The sequence below is a fragment of the Pseudophryne corroboree genome, chromosome 2 (assembly GCF_028390025.1).
Source record: "Pseudophryne corroboree isolate aPseCor3 chromosome 2, aPseCor3.hap2, whole genome shotgun sequence".
In the NCBI taxonomy this organism is placed as follows: domain Eukaryota; kingdom Metazoa; phylum Chordata; class Amphibia; order Anura; family Myobatrachidae; genus Pseudophryne; species Pseudophryne corroboree.
Window position 1 is genome coordinate 518,910,334 of NC_086445.1, and position 24,762 is coordinate 518,935,095.

A 24,762-nucleotide genomic window follows, 5' to 3' on the forward strand; every position below is an offset into this window, starting at 1 on the left:
TTAGGACGTCAGAGAAACACTGAGCACAGAATCCACATAATTATTTTGATGAGGTGAGGTTATGCTAGCATTAATATTTACCGTCTAACTGGACTTCTGCTTCTTTTGTGTCTCGGTGGTGGAGGCATTCGTCGAGGGGGGCTCCTCCTTCGTGGAGATGGTCTACGTCGGGGGCTAGGTCGTCTTCTTGGGCTGTAAGACCTATTAAAATTAAACAGTTATCAATAGATATATAATTATTTTATTGGGATTGGGTGAAGGATGATGGCAAGAATGAGGGGAAGAAAAAACTAAAAACAAACAAACAAACAAACCCAAAGAAGAGCAAATGAGAAAGGGCTCTGCTCACAAGAGCAATCCATAGGGGGAGGGAAGGGCCAACATCGGTGAATCAGTGTGCGAATTAAAGAGATTAAATACTGTAGGAAAGAAACTGTAGGCTTTGATAAATTGGCAAACTACATATTTCCAGGTAAGGATGAGGGTACTCAACTAGATTTAACTACAGGTAATTCACATGTATGAAGAGCACTGATGTGCATAAATGTCCCACTATAAACACACATTCTTACATTATCTAATATTTACCTTGATCTGGAACGATGCCGTCTTCGTGGCCTTGAATGGGAAGGTGAACGAGACTTTGATTTCGAGCGTGAGCGAGACCTGTGGCGATGTCTCTCTTTCTCTTTAGTTTTACGAGAATTTGGTTCTGGTGATGTATCCTTGGTATCAGGGACAGGTTCTGGTTTGGTGGACTTCAGAATATCACTGGGAGAGAGCAAATGTAATAAAAATAACTAAAATACATAAAACAAAAATATATATCTAATTTATATACTGTATATCAATGTCTAAAGATATATGTATATCACCATAGTTCTGTCTCTAGTGCAGTGGTTTCTTTAACGGTGTGCCTAAGGCACCCTGGGGTATCTCAGGGCACTTGCAGGGGGGTCCCGGGTTGGTGGTCCAGGACCAATTAAAATCATTTACAGTCAATGTAATAGACAAAACCAGTTCCCATTTGCTTACAATCATAAAATGCGGCCAAATAAAAAAAAAGTCAATCCCATCCCTCACCACATAACTGAACCCAAGGATAACATATAAAACACAATTTACTTTAAGATTTTTTTTCTGTATTTCTCAATAAGACACTTTTGGCTTAGGGGTGCTGTGAAAAAATTCTGATACCCTAGGGTGCCACGATACAAACATCTTTGGGAACCACTGTACTAGAGTAGAGTAAAGACCTCCCAGAAAAGTGGAGGCTGTTATAGGAACAAAGTGGAACCAACTCCGTATTAAAATAAGAATTTACTTACCGATAATTCTATTTCTCGGAGTCCGTAGTGGATGCTGGGGTTCCTGAAAGGACCATGGGGAATAGCGGCTCCGCAGGAGACAGGGCACAAAAAGTAAAGCTTTCCGATCAGGTGGTGTGCACTGGCTCCTCCCCCTATGACCCTCCTCCAGACTCCAGTTAGGTACTGTGCCCGGACGAGCGTACACAATAAGGGAGGAATTTTGAATCCCGGGTAAGACTCATACCAGCCACACCAATCACACTGTACAACCTGTGATCTGAACCCAGTTAACAGTATGATAACAGCGGAGCCTCTGAAAAGATGGCTCACAACAACAATAACCCGATTTAGTTAGCAATAACTATGTACAAGTATTGCAGATAATCCGCACTTGGGATGGGCGCCCAGCATCCACTACGGACTCCGAGAAATAGAATTATCGGTAAGTAAATTCTTATTTTCTCTATCGTCCTTGTGGATGCTGGGGTTCCTGAAAGGACCATGGGGATTATACCAAAGCTCCCAAACGGGCGGGAGAGTGCGGATGACTCTGCAGCACCGAATGAGAGTACTCCAGGTCCTCTTTTGCCAGGGTATCAAATTTGTAGAATTTTACAAACGTGTTCTCCCCCGACCACGTAGCTGCTCGGCAAAGTTGTAATGCCGAGACCCCTCGGGCAGCCGCCCAAGATGAGCCCACCTTCCTTGTGGAATGGGCCTTAACAGATTTAGACTGTGGCAGGCCTGCCACAGAATGTGCAAGTTGAATTGTGCTACCAATCCCACGAGCAATCGACTGCTTAGAAGCAGAAGCACCCAGCATTGTTGGGTGCATACAGGATAAACAGCAAGTCAGATTTCCTGACTCCAGCCAACCTGGAAACTATATTTTCAGGGCCCTGATAACATCCAGCAACTTGGAGTCCTCCAAGTCCCTAGTAGCCGCAGGTACCACAATAAGTTGGTTCAGGTGAAACGCTGACACCACCTTAAGGAGAAACTGGGGACGAGTCCGCAGCTTTGCTCTGTCCGAATGGACAATCAGATATGGCTTTGTGAGATAAAGCCGCCAATTCTGACACTCGCCTGGCCGAGGCCAGGACCAACAGCATGGTCATTTTCCATGTGAGATATATCAAATCCACAGATTTGAGTTGTTTAAACCAATGTGATTTTTTAGGAATCCCAAAACTACGTTGAGATCGCCCAGTGCCACTGGAGACATCAAAGGGGCTGTATATGCAGTACTCCCTTAACAACTTCTGGACTTCAGGAACTGAAGCCAATTTCTTTCTGGAAGAAAATCAACAGGCCGAAATTTGAACCTTAATGGACCCAATTTGAGACCCATAGACACTCCTGTTTGCAGGAAATGTAGAAATTAACCTAGTTGAAATTCTTCCGTGGAGCCTCCTGGACTCACACCCTGGCACATATTTTCACCTAAGTGGTGATAATGTTGTGCGGTCACCTCCTTCCTGGCTCTGACCAGGGTAGGGATGACCTCTTCCGGAATGCCTCTTTCCCTTAGGATCCGGCGTTCACCCGCCTTGGCGTCAACGCAGCTGCGGTAAGTCCCGGAACAGACACGGTTCTTGCCGAATCAAGACCCTTCTTAGTATCTCTTGAAGTTCCGGGAACCAAGTCCTTCTTGGCCAAACCGGAGCCACGAGTATAGTTCTTACTCCTCTCCTTCCTATCATTTTCAATACATTGGGTATGAAAAGCAGAGGATGGAACACATACACCGACTGGTACACCGACGGTGTTACCAGAGCGTCCCAGCTATTGCCTGAGTGTCTCTTGACCTGGCGCTTCAGGTGGGACGCCATCATAACCACCTTTGGTCTTTCCCAACGGTTTACAATCATGTGGAAACTTCCAGATTAATTTTCCACTTTTCCGGGTGGAATTCATTTATGCTGAGGAAATCTTCCCAGTTGCCCACTCCCGGAATGAACACTGCTGACAGTGTTATCACATGATTTTCCGCCCAGCGAAGAATCCTTGCTGTCATTGCCCTCCTGCTTCTTGTGTCGCCCCGTCTGATAACGTGGGCGACCGCCATGATGATGTCCTACTGGATCAGCACCGGTTGACTTTGAAGCAGGAGTCTTCCTAGGCTCAGAGCATTGTAAATTGCCCTTAGCTCCAGTATATTCATGTGGAGAGAAGTCTCCAGACTTGACCACACTTCCTTGGAAATTTTTTCCCTGTGTGACTACTCCCCAGCCTCTCAGGCTGGTATCCGTGGTCCCCAGAACACAGTCCTGAATGCTGAGTGTGCTGCCCTCTAAAAGATGAGCACTCTGCAGCCCCCACAGAAGAGACACCCTTGTCCTTGGAGACAGGATTATCCGCTGATGCATCTGAAAATGCGATCCGGACCATTCGTCCAGCAAATCCCCTGAGATCTGCCGAATGGAATCGCTTCGTAAGAAGCCACCATTTTTCCCAGGACTCCTGTGCATTGATGCACTGATACTTGGCCTGGTTTTAGGAGGTTTCTGACTAGGTCGAATAACTCCTTGGCTTTTTCCTCCCGGAGGAACACCTTTTTCTGGACTATGCCCAGAATCATTCCTAGGAACAGCAGACGTATCGTCGGAAAACAGCTGCGATTCTTGGAATATTTAGAATCCAGTCGTGCTGTCGTAGAACTACTTTAGATAGTGCTCTTCCGACCTCCAACTGTTCTCTGGAACTTGCCCTTTTCAGGATATCGTCCAAGTAAGGGATAATTTAGATGCCTTTTTTCTTTGAAGAAACATCTTTTCGGCCATTACCTTGGTAAAAGGCCCGGGGTGCCGTGGATAATTCAAACGGCATCGTCTGAAACTGATATTGACAGTTCTGTACCACGAACCAGAGGTACCCTTGTTGAGAAGGGCAAATTTGGACATGGAGGTAATCCTTGATGTCCAGGGACACCATATAGTCCCCTTTTTTCCGGTTCGCTATCACTGCTCTGAGTGACTCCATCTCGATTTGAACCTTTTATGTAAGTGTTCAAAGATTTCAGTTTAGACTATGTCTCACCAAGCCGTCTGGCGTCAGTACCACAATATAGTGTGGAAAAATAATACCCTTTTCCTTGTTGTAGGAGGGGTACTTTGATTATCACCTGCTGGATATACAGCTTGTGAATTTTTTCCAATGCTGCCTCCCTGTCGGAGGGAGCCGTTGGTAAAGCAGACTTCAGAAACCTGCGAGGAGAAGATGTCTCGACTCTCCAATCTGTACCCCTGGGATAATACTTGTACTATCTAGGGGTCAACCTGCGAGTGATCCCACTGCGCGCTGAGACTCTTGAGACTACCCCCCCACCTTGAGTCCGCTTGCATGGCCCCAGCGTCATGCTGAGGACTTGGCAGACGCGGTGGAGGGCTTCTTTTCCTGGGAAGGGGCTGCCTGCTGCAGTCTACTTCCCTTACCTCTATGTCTGGGCAGATATGACTGGCCTTTTGCCTGCATGCCCTCATGGGAAAGGAAGGATTGAGGCTGAAAAGACGGTGTCTTTTTCAGCTGAGATGTAACTTGGGGTAAAAAGGTTGGATTTCCCAGCTGTTGCCGTGGTCCCCAGGTCCGATGGACCGACCCCAACTAACTCCTTCCCTTTATACGGCAATACTTCCATGTGCCGTATGGGATCTGTATCACCTGACCACTGTCGTGTCCATGACATCTTCTGGGTGATATGGACAACGTACTTATCTTGATGCCAGAGAGCAAATATCCCTCTGTGCATCTCACGTACATATATATAGAATGCATCCTATTAAATGCTCTATATGAATAAAATATTTTCAGTCAGGGAATCCGACCAAGCCAACCCAGCACTGCATCTCCAGGCTGATGGCGATCGCTGGTCGCAGTATAACCACCGTATGTGTGTATATACTTTTTAGGATATCTTTCCAGCTTCCTATCAGCTGGCTCCTTGAGGGCGGCCGTATCTGGAGACGGTAACGCCACTTGATAAGCGTGTGAGCGCCTTATCACCCTAAGGGGTGTTTCCCAACGCGCCCTAATTTCTGGCGGGAAAGGGTATAACGCCAATATTTGCTATCGGGGTAACCCCACGCATCATCACACACTTCATTTTATTTTATCTGATTCAGGAAAAAATACAGGTAGTTTTTTCACTCCCACATAATACCTTTTTTTGTGGTACTTGTAGTATCAGAAATATGCAACACCTCCTTCATTGCCCTTAACGTGTGGCCCTAATGAGAAATACGTTTGTTTATTCACCGTCGACACTGGATTCAGTGTCCGTGTCTGTGTCGACCGACTGAGGTAAATGGGCGTTTTTAACGCCCCTGACGGTGTTTCTGAGACGCCTGGACCGGTACTAATAGTTTGTCGGCCGTCTCACGTCGTCAACCGACCTTGCAGCGTGTTGACATTCTCACGTAATTCCCTAAATAAGCCATCCATTCCGGTGTCGACTCCCTAGAGAGTGACATCACCATTACAGGCAATTTCTCCGCCTCCTCACCAACATCGTCCTCATACATGTCGACACACACGTACCGACACACAGCACACACACCGGGAATGCTCTGACAGAGGACAGGACCCACACTAGCCCTTTGGGGAGACAGAGGGAGAGTTTGCCAGCACACACCAAAACGCTATAATTATATAGGGACAACCTTATATAAGTGTTTTCCCTTATAGCATCTTTATATATATCTCAATATCGCCAAAATCAGTGCCCCCCCTCTCTGTTTTAACCCTGTTTCTGTAGTGCAGTGCAGGGGAGAGCCTGGGAGCCTTCTCTCCAGGCTTTCTGTGAGAGAAAATGGCGCTGTGTGCTGAGGAGATAGGCCCCGCCCCTTTTTCGGCGGGCTCGTCTCCCGCTATTTAGTGAATCTTGGCAGGGGTTAAATATCTCCATATAGCCTCTGGGGGCTATATGTGAGGTATTTTTCGCCAAAAAAGGTTTTCATTTGCCTCCCAGGGCGCCCCCCTCCCAGCGCCCTGCACCCTCAGTGACTGCCGTGTGAAGTGTGCCGAGAGGAAAATGGCGCACAGCTGCAGTGCTGTGCGCTACCTTTAGAAGACTGCAGGAGTCTTCAGCCGCCGATTCTGGACCTCTTCTTACTTCAGCATCTGCAAGGGGGCCGGCGGCGCGGCTCCGGTGACCATCCAGGCTGTACCTGTGATCGTCCCTCTGGAGCTGATGTCCAGTAGCCAAGAAGCCAATCCATCCTGCACGCAGGTGAGTTCACTCCTTCTCCCCTAAGTCCCTCGTTGCAGTGATCCTGTTGCCAGCAGGACTCACTGTAAAATAAAAAACCTAAGCTAAACTTTCTCTAAGCAGCTCTTTAGGAGAGCCACCTAGATTGCACCCTTCTCGGCCGGGCACAAAAATCTAACTGGAGTCTGGAGGAGGGTCATAGGGGGAGGAGCCAGTGCACACCACCTGATCGGAAAGCTTTACTTTTTGTGCCCTGTCTCCTGCGGAGCCGCTATTCCCCATGGTCCTTTCAGGAACCCCAGCATCCACAAGGACGATAGAGAAAAAGAGGTTTTGGGATTAGATGTTCAACCAACACATGGGTATAACGGTTTGAGTGTCTACATTATTTTAACCATATAACTGATTTGAAACCTACTACTAATCTAAAACAGTAGTTTTACCTAGTTGACGTTGCCTCTTGTACAGATGGTTCTTTCACTTTAAGAGACGGCTCTGGTTCCTGTATCTCTGGCTCTTCCTTCTCAAAAACCGGAGAAGGGCTAGGACTTTTTGTCTTGTGTCGGGGTGAATGAGAGTGGCTTCTCTTCCTCTCTCTTCTGCCTGGAGATCTCCTCCGTGGCGAAGATGACCTGGATTTGCGCCTAGAATAAATAAAAGGCAATAAATATATCAGCAACTACACCAATATACTGACAACAATCAAGGAAACCGAAAACCACAAAGGTACCTTCGTGGGCTTCTGGATCGATCTCTTTTGTCTCTTTCATCTTTGTCCCTTCTATCTTTGTCATCATCTTGTTTCTTCAGAGATGACAACTTCTCTTGTTCAATCTGAAATGTGACAGGTGGTGGGGGAACAGAATAAAAATCAACAAAAGGTGCCAACATTCGTAAGCATTTTGTAAATATACCACTACTTATTTCTGCATTCAGTTTTACAAATATGTGAAATTATCATAATCGAAGTACTCATAAACATAGTCTCTAAATAAACTGTCCCCAGAAAACTATACACACAGCAGAAGCAGATATTTAGTGAGTTGATAAAAAATCTAGCCTAGAAATTCACTGGGAACTTGTGACAACTGAGATATCATGAAGCAGTAACATTGTTTCCCTAGGGAATAGGCTGGATTCACGTTAATTGATTCAACTCACAAAAGTGCTGGCACTAACAAGTATGTGATTGGTACACTGTAAATCAACAAACATTAACGGGATTAGTGAAAACCAGCACTTCTGTATTTAATTCCACCACTCCCCAGCAGAGGTGGAAATGCACCATGTTCTCACTACAATGTCCATGCCCCTTTTTCAGAATTGTGGGGACTGTTCTCCACAATTCAAACCCACCGCTGTCATTCTTAAGATAACCAAAGGCACTTCTCCATTCACTCTCTATAATGTCTACTGCCTTACATCTAACAACATTACCACTGGATGCAAAACATTACCACTGGAGCCCTGCTGACTTCAAATAAGATCGTTTCCATGGGATGGATGCATTTTCATTTGGATCCTTTCACATTTTCAATATTTACTACAGTCAGATGCTAACATACCAGGAGACAGCAAGGCCCTTTTACCCAGCCACATCCCAAATACACATACTTGTCTCTGCTTTATTTCTTCTTTCTTTAGTTCAAGGAATGCTGTTGGGATACCAGCAATATTTTCCTGAGCACTCAAAAGAAGTGGCCATAACTCTCCCATAAATTCACGGGCATTCTTGCCATTTAAAAAGCCAGTCAGGTTAATCTGCATCATTTTGGAGTCTGGGTTCTGAAAAAGGAAGCAACAGGAAGATTTACAGGTGAGTACTGAAAAGAATGCCCAGTATGTGTGTGCGCGCTTTCCTTATATGGCAGCTTATAGAAAACTAGTTTATACAGTTGTGGGAAAATACTTAGCTTTCCCTAGGACTTTACAGCTTTCATTTCGCCAAAGACCTAATATCTTGCCTAAACAAACAGCCTGTTAATCCTTTGTGGAGGTTGCCAAGATTTTCGCATTCTACTCATCTGTCTTTGTAGAGTCCACCCTACATGCTGATAAATGCAGATACTTATCACTAGAAGAATAACTTACTATAAACTTTGTAAGCTACAAAAGTATTTCATGCATGTCCCTGCAATTTGTACTGTAATTGACTACACTGGTAAGTAACATGTGGAAAAAAGAGGTATGGTCCACAAAGGCTTAAAAGGCTAAATTGTCGACATTACTGGGCAGTGTGACAAATTAGGTGCATAGTCAAGCAATATGTCTCCATGTGACAAGCACATTGCATCAGCACAAAGTACAGATTCCAGCAGTCTTCAGCTTCTTCTTGGAACCTTGGGGGAGGTTTTGGGTATCTCCAAGTCCCCCTGGAGAGAAAGGTGTTCGCTTGGCTTGCTTCCGACTGCCTACAGCAACTCAACCACCTTGAGTATAATGTTATATCATTTATCTAAATTGCAAAAAATGAACAAGCAATAATGAGTACACAGCCACAAATAAATTTTATCAAAGATCTACTCTTTAAACTCATGCTTCAAAATTAACACAACAATGAAAGTTACTTAAAACGTATATTTAATTCTACCTATCCATTTTTTTTTAAATAATGGAAACTACTTAAACAATTTCCGTCTATTACTACTGTTTATATTAAGGAAGATGCGAGTACCTCACTGCAACTTCAATAAAAAAAAATATGGAAGGCGCGCTTATCTTTGAGAACAAAGTATGATAGTGTCCAACCGATCTCTGGACCAACAGCTTTTTTTTTTTTGCAACGGTGGAGTGTGTAAGGCAGGGAAGCCACCTCCTAAACGAGACGTACATAAAAGCAGGACTGGCCACATACAGGAAAAGCACTTATAATGTAAATTCATGATTAAATGTTTGGGATTTAGTAAGGATTGAAGTAGTACAGGTTGAGTATCCCATATCCAAAATGCTTGGGACCAGAAGTATTTTGGATATCGGATTTTTCCGTACTTTGGAATAATTGCATACTATAATGAGATATCATGGAGATGGGACCAAAGTCTAAGCACAGAATGCATTTATGTTTCATATACACCTTATACACACAGCCTGAAGGTCATTTTAGCCAATATTTTTAATAAGTTTGTACATTAAACAAAGTGTGTGAGCATTCACACAATTCATTTATGTTTCATATACACCTTACACACACAGCCTGAAGGTCATTTAATACAATATTTTTAAATTCTTTTGTATAGTAAACAAAGTTTGTGTACATTGAGCCACAGAAAACAAAGGTTTCACTATCTCAATCAAAAAATTCCGTATTTTGGAATATTCCTTATTTCGGAATATTTGGATATGGGATACTCAACCTGTACCATAAAAAGAGCACTATTCCGTGGAGACAATATTTTAATAGTGTAAAAACAATATAATCTATTTGGATGAAGAAAAAAAAAAAAATGACCGTTTATTCCTGGCATAAAGACATAACCCTCTCCATACATTACATCAAGCAACGCGACAGCTTACATTTGTCTTTTATCCAAAAACTTTTAAGCTAAGGGTTTTTTTTAGGGTTTTTTTTTTTTTTTTTTTTAATTGTACATATTTCTTTAATGTGCTTTTTTGTTTTGCTCATCCACCATAACACAACTCACCTCCAGAACACACACTGCATCATCAAGAGTTGGGTCAGAGCGACAATGGACACTCACTCTGCTGTGCCCTAATTAGTTGATGGTGCTATACTTCACACGCAAGGAATAACTTCCATTTTGGTTCAGGCCTTTTAAATCATAAATCACATCATCATTAGAAAACTGCCATCTAGCCGATCATGTCACACAGCAAAACAATCATTTCTTCCTGAGCTGCAGTCTGAATAGCATGTACCGTCAGCTAAACTTAATCCATCAACACTGGGTTTAAAAACGATTTGCAAGTTCGCACAATGTATATGCTAAAGTCAGGCGTTGCTTCTCACATAGGAAATAAAACACCAATATTTGAACCCTTCAATGAGGAATACCTTCACTTCCAGCTGGTTGAAAATGAAGTCAATAACCACATCGTCTTCAAACCCCAATATTTCCGTTACACGCTTGGTAATCCAGGGCTTGATTACTTCCAGATTTACTTTTATCATATCCACCTATTAAAAAAAAAAAAAAAAAAAAAAATTTTTTTTTTTTAATAATTACATTTCACAAGGAACAGTACTATTCAGAGAAAATAGGCAACAATATTATTAGGTAGATTCTGAGAGCGCATTTGCATCTAATGTTCATTCTAGCACCCTGCACCCGTCACAACCTGTGCAGTTTCTCTTTAATGCCTGGGGTGTAGCTCTCTGTTCTGGTGCTTCTAGCACAATCTGGACTGTATCAAAAACATCAATACACAAACCAGGGTGCTAGAATGAACACTATACATCAGCTAATCTAGGAAAAATTATGGAGAATGGAAAAAATAGGATTTTGGTACTTACCAGGTAAATCCTTTTCTTTGAATCCATAGGGGGCACTGGAGTACTCTTGGGATATGGACGGCTTCCACAGGAAGTAGGCACTGAATAAATTAATTTTGGAACTATACCTCCCCTCCATATCCCTGAGTACCTCAGTGTTTTTTACTGAGCCGAACAGGAGCGATAGAGAGGTTGACAATGGAGCATTACATATAACATAACTGACAACAATAAAGTTGACCCAACATTACTGACAACTAAACAGTTGACACCATAACTTGTTAATCTGAACCAGTCGGTGAAAGTGTGTTACCATAAGATCTACTGAACCTACCACAAACCAGGTAAACTGCTCTGGGTGGGCGTCCAGTGCCCCCTATGGATTCAAAGAAAAGGATTTACCTGGTAAGTACCAAAATCCTATTTTCTTTTTCATCCACTAGGGGTCACTGGAGTACTCTTGGGACGTACCAAAGTTTCCCCCGCGGGCGGGAGAGCTGTTTGGCACTTGTAACACTAGGCGGCCAAAGCTAGATGCTGATGCCGCAAACGTATCAAACTTGTAGAGGCGCACAAACGTGTGCACCGAAGACCATGTAGCCGCCCGGCAAAGCTGTGTCGTAGAAGCTCCACGACTCGCTGAACATGATGTTCCCACAGCACGTGTGGAATGAGCTGTTATCGATGTAGGCGGCTGTAACCTAGCATGAAGGTAAGCCTGACGTATGGTCACTTTAAACCAACTGGATAAGGTCTGCCTAGAAGCTGGCCAACCCATCTTGGCAGCATCATAGAGAGCAAACAACGTATCCGTCTTACGAACGGTCGACGTTCGGGATACATAAATGCGTAAAGCGCGCACCACATCCAACCTACCAGAGTCTCCTGTTAACATAGGAACTACTATTGGTTGATTGATGTGAAAAGATGACACTACCTTTGGTAGAAAAGCAGAATTCGCTCGGAATTCCGCTCTGTCATCATGAAACACTAAATACGGTGGTTTGCACGACAAAGCACCCAATCTGAAACACGCCTTGCTGACGCTAAGGCTAAAAGAAACATTATTTTCCCAAGTGAGAAATTTAATATCCACTTGTTGTAAGAGTTCATAATAAAAAAGACTAAGAAATCTAAAAACCAGATTCAAGTCTTATGGCGCAGTAGGTAGAGTGAATGGAGGCTGAACTCTGAGGACACCCTGCATAAAAGGTGTGAACCGACGGCAATAGGGCCAATCTACTATGAAAATAAATGGACAACTCAGATATCCGCACTTTTAGTGTGGATAAATTTAGACCTCTATCTAACCTAGGCACGCCAAATTCTGTAATAATGAGCTGCCGTAACCGGCTTCCTAGCTCGTAACATGGTTGGAATAACCGATTCTGGAATGTCCTCTCTTCTTAAGAGGGCTGTCTCAACAGCCACCCCGTCAAACGCGGCCGCGCTAAAATCGGGTAAAAGGAATGGACCCTGCTGTAACAGGTCAGAACGTAGTGGGAGCGGCCAAAGACCGACTGCGAGTAGACCGCGGAGATCCGAGAACCAAGCTCTCCGAGGCCAAAGAGGCGTCACTAGTATAACTGTGACGGACTCCCTTTGGTCCGTTTTAGCCACAGAGGGAGCAGCGGAAACGGTGGAAATACGATACACGAGACTGTATGGCCACGTGATTGTGAGAGCATCCACCGCCACTGCCTTTGGATCTCTCATTCTGGACACGACCTGGGGCGTTTGATGATTGTGGCGAGATGCCATCAGGTCCACCTGCGGGTAACTCCACTTCTGGACCAGCATGTGAAATACTTCTGGATTTAATGCCCATTCTCCTGGATGAAAATTCAGACGGCTGAGATAATCCGCCTCCTAGTTGTCCACTACCGGAATGACTACTGCCGACAATATCATTTGGTGATACTCGGCCCAATAGAGGATTCAAGCTACAGATGTGACAACTTACATCTTCGCATCTTTTTTTTTTTTTTTTACAAATTTGGCACAACATGCAAAACACAGCTAAACTGTTTTTCATGAAAAGCGAGTGGATGAATTTTAAAATTTTTGTTTGCCATAAAAGAATATGTATAAAGTAACATATTAAGGAAGCAAATTTAAGAAAAAAACACAAGACATGACTAAATCTCCGAGTATATAGCATGCAAAACTGTGCCATACATGACGGGATATAGCAAAGATGTATGTGGACACATCTGTACATCCCGCATTGCCATACGGCTTTTTGTTCCTCCTTGTTTGTTGATGTATGCGACTGCTGTCGCATTGTCTGACTGCACCTGAACAGCCTGAGCCTGCAGCCTGTGCACTACTTGTCATAGCGCATTGTAAATTGCCCGGAGTTCCAGGACATTTATAGACAGCAATCTTTCGTGATCCGCCCAGAGACCCTGGAGCTGATAATTTTGAACTACAGCTCCCCAACCTCTGAGACTTGCGTTCGCCGTGAGAATTATCCAATTCCAGGCACCGAACCGTTTCCCTGCGGTTAGATTCTGTACTTTGAGCCACCAGAGTAGAGACTCTCTGGCCCTTGGAGACAACCTCACTTCTGCAGTAAATCTGCAGATGCGAGCCCACCACTGTGCGAACACATCCAATTGAAAAGGACGTGAGTGAAGTCCTCCGAACTGAAGCGCTTCGAAAGCCGCCACCATTTCTAATAGGCGAATGCACAAGTGAACCGAGACTGTGCGTGGCTTGAGCACTAATTGTACCAGATGACGAATTACCTGTACTTTCTGTTCGGGTATGTAAATTCTTTGATTTACCATATTGAGAATCATACCTAGGAATTGAAGTCGTTGAGACGGAATCATTCAGGAATTTGCGTAGACAATGGTAGGAAATCAGATTTTTCCTCCCCACTTGGTCTGCGATCTATCTCGTTTGGAATCGGACTCCGCCTGTTAGGAACGTAGCCAAAGTGGACGTTATGCGCTACTAGCGAAGCTGAAAACGCAAGAACCAACTGCCAACGTCCAAAGAAGCTGTAGGCAGCAAGCAGTGTAAGGTGGTCTTTATTTAGGGCAAACCTGAACTGGAATGCCCTGCCACTACAGCCTTGTTACCTCATCCCTTACCAAAGCAGGGCGAAGCAACAGCCCTACTGCTGTGTAGGGTATACTCCGATATGTAGTAAAACACCCAATATTGCAAATGTCTCTGATTGGAAATTGTTCAGCCTTCGCTGAGAACCTGACGTACTGGCCTGGTGCTATGAGGGCTGGCGGCAAATCGACCGCAACAATGTAACTGAAACTGTCTGCTTTACGCAGAGTACTAACCACTATACGATCACGGCAACTTAAACGAGCCAGGTAGGAGACGACCTACAATCCTATTATCCATAGTCAGATGCGTTATACATTGCGCCACTGGCCCAGATTCGTATTTGTCCGACACACTGTGTGACCGACTTTGCAGCGAAGCTGCTTGTTTGATTATGCCTTAGACTTAGTGATCATGTACTCCAACCAGTAAGTACACCACGGAAGTAACGTGTGTATAAACCTGCATTACCGTGCATGTGGTTACCAGCAATAGTGAATCTTCCTGTAGAGTCATGCTGTACAAAACAATTAATAAATTAAACTCCTAACAACACCCCGCTCCTCCAGAGTCTAAGTGTTGTAGGGCAGCAACTTCCGAGAAAGAACCAGGAAGTAACATTAAAAGCAAAAAAGGTCCTACCATGGTTTTTTTTTTTTTTTTTTAAACACCTGTTAAACCAGGATCTGAACCAGTGTCCATGCAAACACAATGTTCACTGTGGCCGGAAACCTAACCACTTGGCTACAGAGCCACCTGTAAAACAATAAGCAAAGCTGCTGCAGGTGTGGCCATGTTTGCAGTGCTCAACAGATACTGTTAATAAGCACTGAGTGCTGACCAATTATTCTTGCTTACTGCAAAAATAAGAATTTACTTACCGATAATTCTATTTCTCGGAGTCCGTAGTGGATGCTGGGGTTCCTGAAAGGACCATGGGGAATAGCGGCTCCGCAGGAGACAGGGCACAAAAAGTAAAGCTTTAGGATCAGGTGGTGTGCACTGGCTCCTCCCCCTATGACCCTCCTCCAAGCCAGTTAGATACTGTGCCCGGACGAGCGTACATAATAAGGAAGGATTTTGAATCCCGGGTAAGACTCATACCAGCCACACCAATCACACTGTACAACCTGTGATCTGAACCCAGTTAACAGTATGATAACAGCAGAGCCTCTGAAAAGATGGCTCACAACAATAATAACCCGATTTTTGTAACTATGTACAAGTATTGCAGATAATCCGCACTTGGGATGGGCGCCCAGCATCCACTACGGACTCCGAGAAATAGAATTATCGGTAAGTAAATTCTTATTTTCTCTATCGTCCTAGTGGATGCTGGGGTTCCTGAAAGGACCATGGGGATAATACCAAAGCTCCCAAACGGGCGGGAGAGTGCGGATGACTCTGCAGCACCGAATGAGAGAACTCCAGGTCCTCCTTAGCCAGGGTATCAAATTTGTAGGATTTTACAAACGTGTTTGCCCCTGACTAAATAACCGCTCGGCAAAGTTGTAAAAGCCGAGACCCCTCGGGCAGCCGCCCAAGATGAGCCCACCTTCCTTGTGGAATGGGCATTTACATATTTTGGCTGTGGCAGGCCTGCCACAGAATGTGCAAGCTGAATTGTATTACACATCCAACTAGCAATAGTCTGCTTAGAAGCAAAAGCACCCAGTTTGTTGGGTGCATACAGGATAACAGCAAGTCAGATTTCCTGACTCCAGCCGTCCTGGAAACATATATTTTCAGGGCCCTGACAACATCTAGCAACTTGGAGTCCTCCAAGTCCCTAGTAGGTGCAAGGCACCACAATAAGCTGGTTCAGGTGAAACACTGACACCACCTTAGGGAGAGAACTGGGGACGAGTCCGCAGCTCTGCCCTGTCCGAATGGACAAACAGATATGGGCTTTTTTGAGAAAAAACCACCAATTTGACACTCGCCTGGTCCAGGCCAGGGCCAAGATCATGGTCACTTTTCATGTGAGATGCTTCAAATCCACAGATTTGACTGGTTTTAAACCAATGTGATTTGAGGAATCCCAGAACTACGTTGAGATCCCACAGTGCCACTGGAGGCACAAAAGGGGGTTGTATATGCAATACTCCCTTGACAAAATTCTGGACTTCAGGAACTGAAGCCAATTCTTTCTGGAAGAAAATCGACAGGGCCGAAATTTGAACCTTAATGGACCCCAATTTGAGGCCCATAGACACTCCTGTTTTCAGGAAATGCAGGAAACGACCGAGTTGAAATTTCTTTGTGGGGCCTTCCTGGCCTCACACCACGCAACATATTTTCGCCACATGTGGTGATAATGTTGTGCGGTCACCTCCTTTCTGGCTTTGACCAGGGTAGGAATGACCTCTTCCGGAATGCCTTTTTCCCTTAGGATCCGGCGTTCCACCGCCATGCCGACAAACGCAGCTGCGGTAAGTCTTGGAACAGACATGGTACTTGCTGAAGCAAGTCCCTTCTTAGCGGCAGAGGCCATAAGACCTCTGTAAGCATCTCTTGAAGTTCCGGGTACCAAGTCCTTCTTGGCCAATCCGGAGCCATGAGTATAGTTCTTACTCCTCTACGTCTTATAATTCTCAGCACCTTAGGTATGAGAAGCAGAGGAGGGAACACATACACCGACTGGTACACCCACGGTGTTACCAGAACGTCCACAGCTATTGCCTGAGGGTCTCTTGACCTGGCGCAATACCTGTCCCGTTTTTTGTTCAGACGGGACGCCATCATGTCCACCTTTGGTATTTCCCAACGGTTTACAATCATGTGGAAAAAAACTTCCCGATGAAGTTTCCACTCTCCCGGGTGGAGGTCGTGCCTGCTGAGGAAGTCTGCTTCCCAGTTTCCATTCCCGGGATGAAACACTGCTGACAGTGCTATCACATGATTTTCCGCCCAGCGAAAAGTCCTTGCAGTTTTTGCCATTGCCCTCCTGCTTCTTGTGTCGCCCTGTCTGTTTACGTGGGCGACTGCCGTGATGTTTTTCCCACTGGATCAATACCGGCTGACCTTGAAGCAGAGGTCTTGCTAAGCTTAGAGTATTATAAATTTACCCTTAGCTCCAGTATATTTATGTGGAGAAAAGTCTCCAGACTTGATCACACTCCCTGGAAATTTTTTCCTTGTGTGACTGCTCCCCAGCCCCTCGGGCTGGGCTCCGTGGTCACCAGCATCCAATCCTGAATGCCAAATCTGCGGCCCTCTAGAAGATGGGCACTCTATAACCACCACAGGAGAGACACCCTTGTCCTTGGATATAGGGTTATCCGCTGATGCATCTGAAGATGCGATCCGGACCATTTGTCCAGCAGATCCCACTGAAAAGTTCTTGCGTGAAATCTGCCGAATGGAATTGCTTCGTAGGAAGCCACCATTTTTACCAGGACCCTTGTGCAATGATGCACTGTTTTTAGGAGGTTCCTGACTAGCTCGGATAACTCCCTGGCTCTCTCTTCCGGGAGAAACACCTTTTTCTGGACTGTGTCCAGAATCATCCCTAGGCACAGCAGACGTGTCGTCGGGATCAGCTGCGATTTTGGAATATTTAGAATCCACCCGTGCTGTTGTAGCAGTATCCGAGATAGTGCTACTCCGACCTCCAACTGTTCCCTGGACTATGCCCTTATCAGGAGATCGTCCAAGTAAGGGATAATTAAGACGCCTTTTCTTCGAAGAAGAATCATCATTTCGGCCATTACCTTGGTAAAGACCCAGGGTGCCGTGGACAATCCAAACGGCAGCGTCTAAAACTGATAGTGACAGTTCTGCACCACGAACCTGAGGTACCCTTAGTGAGAAGGGCAAATTTGGGACATAGAGGTAAGCATCCCTGATGTCCCCGGACACTATATAGTCCCCTTCTTCCTGGTTCGTTATCACTGCTCTGAGTGACTCCATCTTGATTTGAACCTTTGTAAGTGTTCAAAAAATTTTTTTAGATAAGTCTCACCTAGCCTTCTGGCTTCAGTACCACAATATAGTGTGGAATAATACCCCTTTTCCTTGTAGTAGGAGGGGTAATTTAATTATCACCTGCTGGGAATACAGCTTGTGAAATTTTTTCCCATACTGCCTCCTTGTCGGAGGGAGACCTTGGTAAAGCAGACTTCAGGAGCCTGCGAAGAGGAAACGTCTCTACATTCCAATCTGTACCCCTGGGATACTACTTGTAGGATCCAGGGGTCCTGTACGGTCTCAGCGCCATGCTGAGAACTTGTCAGAAGCGGTGGAGCGCTTCTGTTCCTGGGAATGGGCTGCCTGCTGCAGTCTTCTTCCCTTTCCTCTATCCCTGGGCAGATATGATCTTATAGGGACGAAAAGACTGAGGTTGAAAAGACGGTGTCTTTTTCTGCAGAGATGTGACTTAGGGTAAAAACGGTGGATTTTCCAGCAGTTGCCGTGGCCACCAGGTCCGATGGACCGACCCCAAAAAACTCCTCTTCCTTTATACGGCAATACACCTTTTTGCCGTTTGGAATCTGCATCACCTGACCACTGTCGTGTCCATAACATCTTCTGGCAGATATGGACATCGCATTTACTCGATGCCAGAGTGCAAATATCCCTCTGTGCATCTCGCATATATAGAAATGCATCCTTTAAATGCTCTATAGTCAATAAAATACTGTCCCTGTCAAGGGTATCAATATTTTTAGTCAGGGAATCCGACCAAGCCACCCCAGCTCTGCACATCCAGGCTGAGGCGATCGCTGGTCGCAGTATAACACCAGTATGTGTGTATATACTTTTTATGATATTTTCCAGCCTCCTGTCAGTTGGTCCTTGAGGACGGCCCTATCTATAGACGGTACCGCCACTTGTTTTGATAAGCGTGTGAGCGCCTTATCCACCCTAAGGGGTGTTTCCCAACGCGCCCTAACTTCTGGCGGGAAAGGGTATACCGCCCATAATTTTCTATCGGGGGGAACCCACGCATCATCACACACTTTATTTAATTTATCTGATTCAGGAAAAACTACTGTAGTTTTTTCACATCCCACATAATACCCTCTTTTGTGGTACTTGTAGTATCAGAAATATGTAACACCTCCTTCATTGCCTTTAACGTGTGGCCCTAATAAGGAATACGTTTGTTTATTCACCGTCGACACTGGATTCAGTGTCCCTGTCTGTGTCGACAGACTAAAGTAAACGGGCGTTTTAAAACCCCTGACGGTGTTTTTTGAGACGTCTGGACCGGTACTAATTGTTTGTCGGCCGTCTCATGTCGTCAACCGACCTTGCAGCGTGTTGACATTATCACGTAATTCCCTACATAAGCCATCCATTCCGGTGTCGACTCCCTAGAGTGACATCACCATTACAGGCAATTGCTCCGCCTCCTCACCAACATCGTCCTCATACATGTCGACACACACGTACCGACACACAGCACACACACAGGGAATGCTCTGATAGAGGACAGGACCCACTAGCCCTTTGGAGAGACAGAGGGAGAGTTTGCCAGCACACACCAAAAACGCTATAATTATATAGGGACAACCTTATATAAGTGTTTTCCCTTATAGCATCTGTTTTATATATTTCTAACGCCAAATTAGTGCCCCCCCTCTCTGTTTTAACCCTGTTTCTGTAGTGCAGTGCAGGGGAGAGCCTGGGAGCCTTCCCTCCAGCCTTTCTGTGAGGGAAAATGGCGCTGTGTGCTGAGGAGATAGGCCCCGCCCCTTTTTCGGCAGCCTCGTCTCCCGCTTTTAACGGATTCTGGCAGGGGTTAAATATCTCCATATAGCCTCCGGAGGCTATATGTGAGGTATTTTTAGCCAAAATAGGTTTTCATTTGCCTCCCAGGGCGCCCCCCTCCCAGCGCCCTGCACCCTCAGTGACTGCCGTGTGAAGTGTGCTGAGAGGAAAATGGCGCACAGCTGCAGTGCTGTGCGCTACCTTTAGAAGACTGAGGAGTCTTCTGCCGCCGATTCTGGACCTCTTCTTACTTCAGCATCTGCAAGGGGGCCGGCGGCAAGGCTCCGGTGACCATCCAGGCTGTACCTGTGATCGTCCCTCTGGAGCTGATGTCCAGTAGCCAAGAAGCCAATCCATCCTGCACGCAGGTGAGTTCACTTCTTCTCCCCTAAGTCCCTCGTTGCAGTGATCCTGTTGCCAGCAGGACTCACTGTAAAATAAAAAACCTAAGCTAAACTTTTCTAAGCAGCTCTTTAGGAGAGCCACCTAGATTGCACCCTTCTCGGCCGGGCACAAAAATCTAACTGGCTTGGAGGAGGGTCATAGGGGGAGGAGCCAGTGCACACCACCTGATCCTAAAGCTTTACTTTTTGTGCCCTGTCTCCTGCGGAGCCGCTATTCCCCATGGTCCTTTCAGGAACCCCAGCATCCACTAGGACGATAGAGAAATAGATTTTTAATGTCAGCATATTATATATATATACACACACACACGCACACACATACAACAATGTATATTCACACATATTCAGACTTTAATAAATATATATATATATATATATATATATATATATATATATATATATATATATATATACATACATATACATACACACACATATATGCATTCATACACACTATATATATATACACATATACACATCCTGATACACAGGTATAACACATTTTTACAAGTCTGAAACTAAATGTGACCTCACACAGGCTTAAAACCTGAGATGACTGCTGCTTGACCACAGCTTAGTTAATGGGCCCTTCTAGTGGCCGGCGCCGGGAGCGCGCTCTGGAGAGCTATCCTGACTGTAAAACCTATGGTAGGTTTATATTGATAGTGTAAGCCCAAACTGAGCTATTTTTAACAGTTTAAACTAGCATGTATCACTGGTAGTACACTGGTGATACCTGTGATACATGTATGTAGGTGATCACTGGTGATACATGTATGTAGGTGATCACTGGTGATACATGATACTAGCATGTATCACTGGTAGTTGGATCACCAGATTCCCCCAGATGGCAAAACAGTATGCAACCCTGCTTAGCTTCCAAGCTCAGATGAGTTTGTCCAGTGTGGTGTGGCTGTAGATTAAAAATACCTACAGCACCTTGTACTCCCAGGTGGCTAATCAGGCCCAACACTGCTTAGCTTCCAAAATCAGATGAGATTGGGCGTATCCAGTGTGGTGTGGCCAAGTGAATTAAGCCAAAGCTGCTGCAGGTGAGACCTGAACTCATACTGCTCCACAGATACTGTTTTATAAGCACCATGTGCTGACCAAATGTTATAACATATCTTACTTTACAACAATGAACAAAGCCAGTATTTGGCTGCCATAACCATGATTCAGATTTGCAGTCTTTAGGATAATATCATTATAAACAGTTATGATATAAATAATTATGTATATCCATGTTTTAGACATGGCAGGGAAACTGCTTATTAGTAATTGCTGGTGTCTTACTCATGCAGACAGACAATACAAAAAACAAAACAAAAACAAAGACAGACAACTTGCACGACTCAGTAATTATATATTTATAGAGACAACTTAGTGCTATATCTGGCCAAGTGCAGTGCACGCCAGCCATATGCCTGCTCCCAAATTCCCCTTAACACCCCTGCGCCTTCAATGGAGGAGAGATGTAACACAGGAAATTCTGGAAATACAACAGGAAACATGGTTAATCTTGTTTTAACAAAGACTTCATAGCCTATTGTAATACATATGCAGCGCTGCTGTATTCCCTTATCAATAAGAGTTGAATCATGAGATTTTATCCAGTGACCCTGCCATTTCTGTGTGCAGGGAACATCACTGTGGCAGCAAAGTTACTCACTATAAGAAACCTGCCTTTTGACTCTCATTTGTGTGCCCCCCCATGCTCCGTATACCGTTCTCTATACACGGAGCCGGGCTATGGTGGAGAGGGAGCTCAAAGCGGCATCGAGGGCCTGGGCCACACACACACACATACACACAGTATCCCACACAGTGGGGCGGCAGCGTGAGCTGACCGCCCCGTTCAACATACCTGGACCCTGTGGTGAGGGCTATGACGGGCCTTCTCTGTAAGTTCCGTCCAGCCTTTACTGCAGGTTTTAGTCCTGCACATGGTAGTGAGGGAGCTCTTTTTAGAGAGGTCCGACAACCACAGCTGCTAAAGCAGCCTTCACTATCCCTGACCTACGCCTATTGGAAAGGGGGATGGGATGTGGTAAATCGTTGAAAAAAGAAAAACTTAGAAAAAAATCCAATGAAATGTGGACCTCTGTGGCAGCAAAGCCACAAGCCTACTAACTGCGTCGAGCACAGAAAAAACACTGAGGTACTCAGGGATATGGAGGGGAGGTATAGTTCCAAAATTAATTTATTCAGTGCCTACTTCCTGTGGAAGCCGTCCATATCCCAAGAGTACTCCAGTGACCCCTAGTGGATGAAAAAGAAATAGGATTTTAATTACCTACCGGCAAATCCTTTTCTCGTAGTCCATAAGGGCTATTGGGGAAAATTAGTACGATGGGTATAGACGGGGTCCAAAGAAGCCGGTGCACTTTAAATTTCTTCAACTGGGTGTGCTGGCTCCTCCCCTCTATGCCCCCTCCCATAAGCAGTTATAGGTAAAATAGTGCCAGAAGGAGAAAGGACATACATGGAGAGAAGGAACATAACAAGGAGTGGTGAGATTTACACACCAGCACATCACTAACAAAAACGACCAGCAACAGCCGGTAACAAACAGCAACAGCTGAACAGGTAACCATATAAAAAGAGAACCTGCAGAAAAGTCAACGCACTGAGGCTGGCGCCCAATATCCCTTACGGACTACAAGAAAAAGGATTTACCGGTAGGTAATTAAAATCCTATTTTCTCTAGCATCTACCTTCTTCCACGACCAGGTAGCAACTCGGCAAAGTTACAAGGCCGAGACTCCAAGGGCAGCCGCCCAGGAAGACCCCACCGATCTTGTAGATTGGGCCTTCAGAGACTGCGGAACAGGCAAGGCTGCCGACACATAGGCCAATGGACTGCTTTGAAGCAGGACAACCCTTTTTCTGCGCATTATAGAGCACACACAGGGAATCAGTCTTTCTGATCCGAGCCGTTCTCATGACAGATCTTCAAGGCTTGCACAGCATCCAATGCCTCCAGAGGAGCAGAAGTGACAGAACTTGACGGAACCACAATAGGTTGATTCAGGTGGAACGCAGAGACAACCTTCGGCAGAAACTGCTGCCTAGTCCTGAGCTACGTTCTGTCCTTATAAAAGACCAAGTACGGGCTTTTACACGATAAGGCTCCCAATTCTGAGACACGCCTAGCAGAAGCCAGGGCCAATGACATCTTCCACGTGAGGTACTTGTCCTCTACCGTCAGAGGTTCAAACCAGGAAGACTGTAGAAATTCCAACACTACATTCAAATCTCAGGGTGCCGTGGGCAGCACAAAAGGAGGTTGAATGTGAAGCACCAGTTGCAAGAAGGTCTAAACTTCTGGCAATACAGCCAATTTCTTCTGGTAAAGTGAGAGTGCTGAAATCTGGACCTTAATGGAACTCAGACGTAACCCCTTATCCACACCAGCCTGCAGGAAACTGAGGAAACATCCCAAGTGGAACTCCGCAGGCGGATACGTGCGTTCCTCGCACAAAGAGACATATCTCCTCCAGATATGGATGATCGTGTTTTGACGTCACAGGTTTCCAGGCCTGAACCATGGTAGCAATAACCTTTTTGGAAATGCCTTTGTGAGCAGGATGTTCCGCTCAACCTCCATGCCGTCAAATGAAGCCGCCGTAAGTCTGGGTAGATGAACGGCCATGTTGAAGATCTTCTCAGTGGTAGAGGCCAAGGGTCTTCGACGGACATATCCAGAAGATCCGTGTAACAGTTGGAGATCCAGTAGGGACGACCCCCTGCTCAATTGTTGGTCCTGTAGCCACCAACTCCGTGACAGTCGAACCTCCGGAGTCAAGGAGATCATTTGAGACCTGATCCGGTGAGGCAGGACGTCCCACTTGGAAAGGATAAACCTCTGCAGAGGGCGGGAATGAAATTGATTGTCCTCTACCATGTCGTAAGCAGACACCATGAGGCCTAGTACTTGCATCGCCGATTGTATCGACACTCTTTGGCGAGAGAGGAAGCATCTGATTGTCATGAGTTTCAGGACCTTCTCTGGAGACAAAAACAAACTTTGGTTGTGTGTGTCCAGTAATGCCCCCCAGGTGCACCATGTTCTGAACAGGGAACAGTGAGGATTTCTTCCAGTTGATGATCCACTCGTGGGCTTGTAGGAATTGGACAGTCAGTTCCAGATGACGGAGGAGAACCTTTGGGGAAATCGCCAGGATCAACAAGTCGTCCAATTACGGCAGGATCCTAATACCCTGAGAGTGGAAGGGCCGTCATGACCTCGGTGAAGATCCGAGGAGCCGTGGTCAGTCGAAAGGCAAGGCTTGGAACTGATAATGAAGGTTGCCAATAGCAAACCGTAGATATTGCTGATGCGACATGGCAATTCGGTATGTGTAGGTAAGCATCCTGTATATCCAGGGATACCATATATTCCTTGGGTTCCAAAGCCAGTAGAATAGAGCGCAGAGTTTCCATACGGAATTTGGACACCCTCACAAATTTGTTCAAAGATTTGAGGTTGAGTAGAGGCCGGGAGGATCCATTCGGCTCCGGAACTAGAAACAGCGTCGAATAGTATCCCCTGCCTCTCTGAGACTGAGGCACCGGCACTATCACCCCTGTATGGAGGGATTGGAC

General features: G+C 45.4%; 1 protein-coding gene across 10 annotated transcripts in view; it reads right to left on the bottom strand.

Moving 5' to 3' along the window:
* The window catches only part of SRRM1 (serine and arginine repetitive matrix 1), a 256,992-nt gene that overhangs the window by 178,452 nt on the left and 53,778 nt on the right, over nucleotides 1–24,762 (bottom strand). For 7 of the 10 annotated variants that reach the window (XM_063954154.1, XM_063954149.1, XM_063954148.1 and 4 more), the window contains exons 3-8: nucleotides 10,529–10,651; nucleotides 8,131–8,301; nucleotides 7,247–7,350; nucleotides 6,960–7,160; nucleotides 589–771; nucleotides 82–201 (exon numbers count right to left, since the gene is read on the bottom strand). In XM_063954154.1, the coding sequence (XP_063810224.1) occupies nucleotides 82–201; nucleotides 589–771; nucleotides 6,960–7,160; nucleotides 7,247–7,350; nucleotides 8,131–8,301; nucleotides 10,529–10,651 (902 nt within the window). Of the gene's footprint in view, nucleotides 1–81; nucleotides 202–588; nucleotides 772–6,959; nucleotides 7,161–7,246; nucleotides 7,351–8,130; nucleotides 8,302–8,802; nucleotides 8,972–10,157; nucleotides 10,286–10,528; nucleotides 10,652–24,762 lie in introns of those variants that run through there. The other 3 variants (XM_063954156.1, XM_063954155.1, XM_063954157.1) reach the window with 3 other exon arrangements.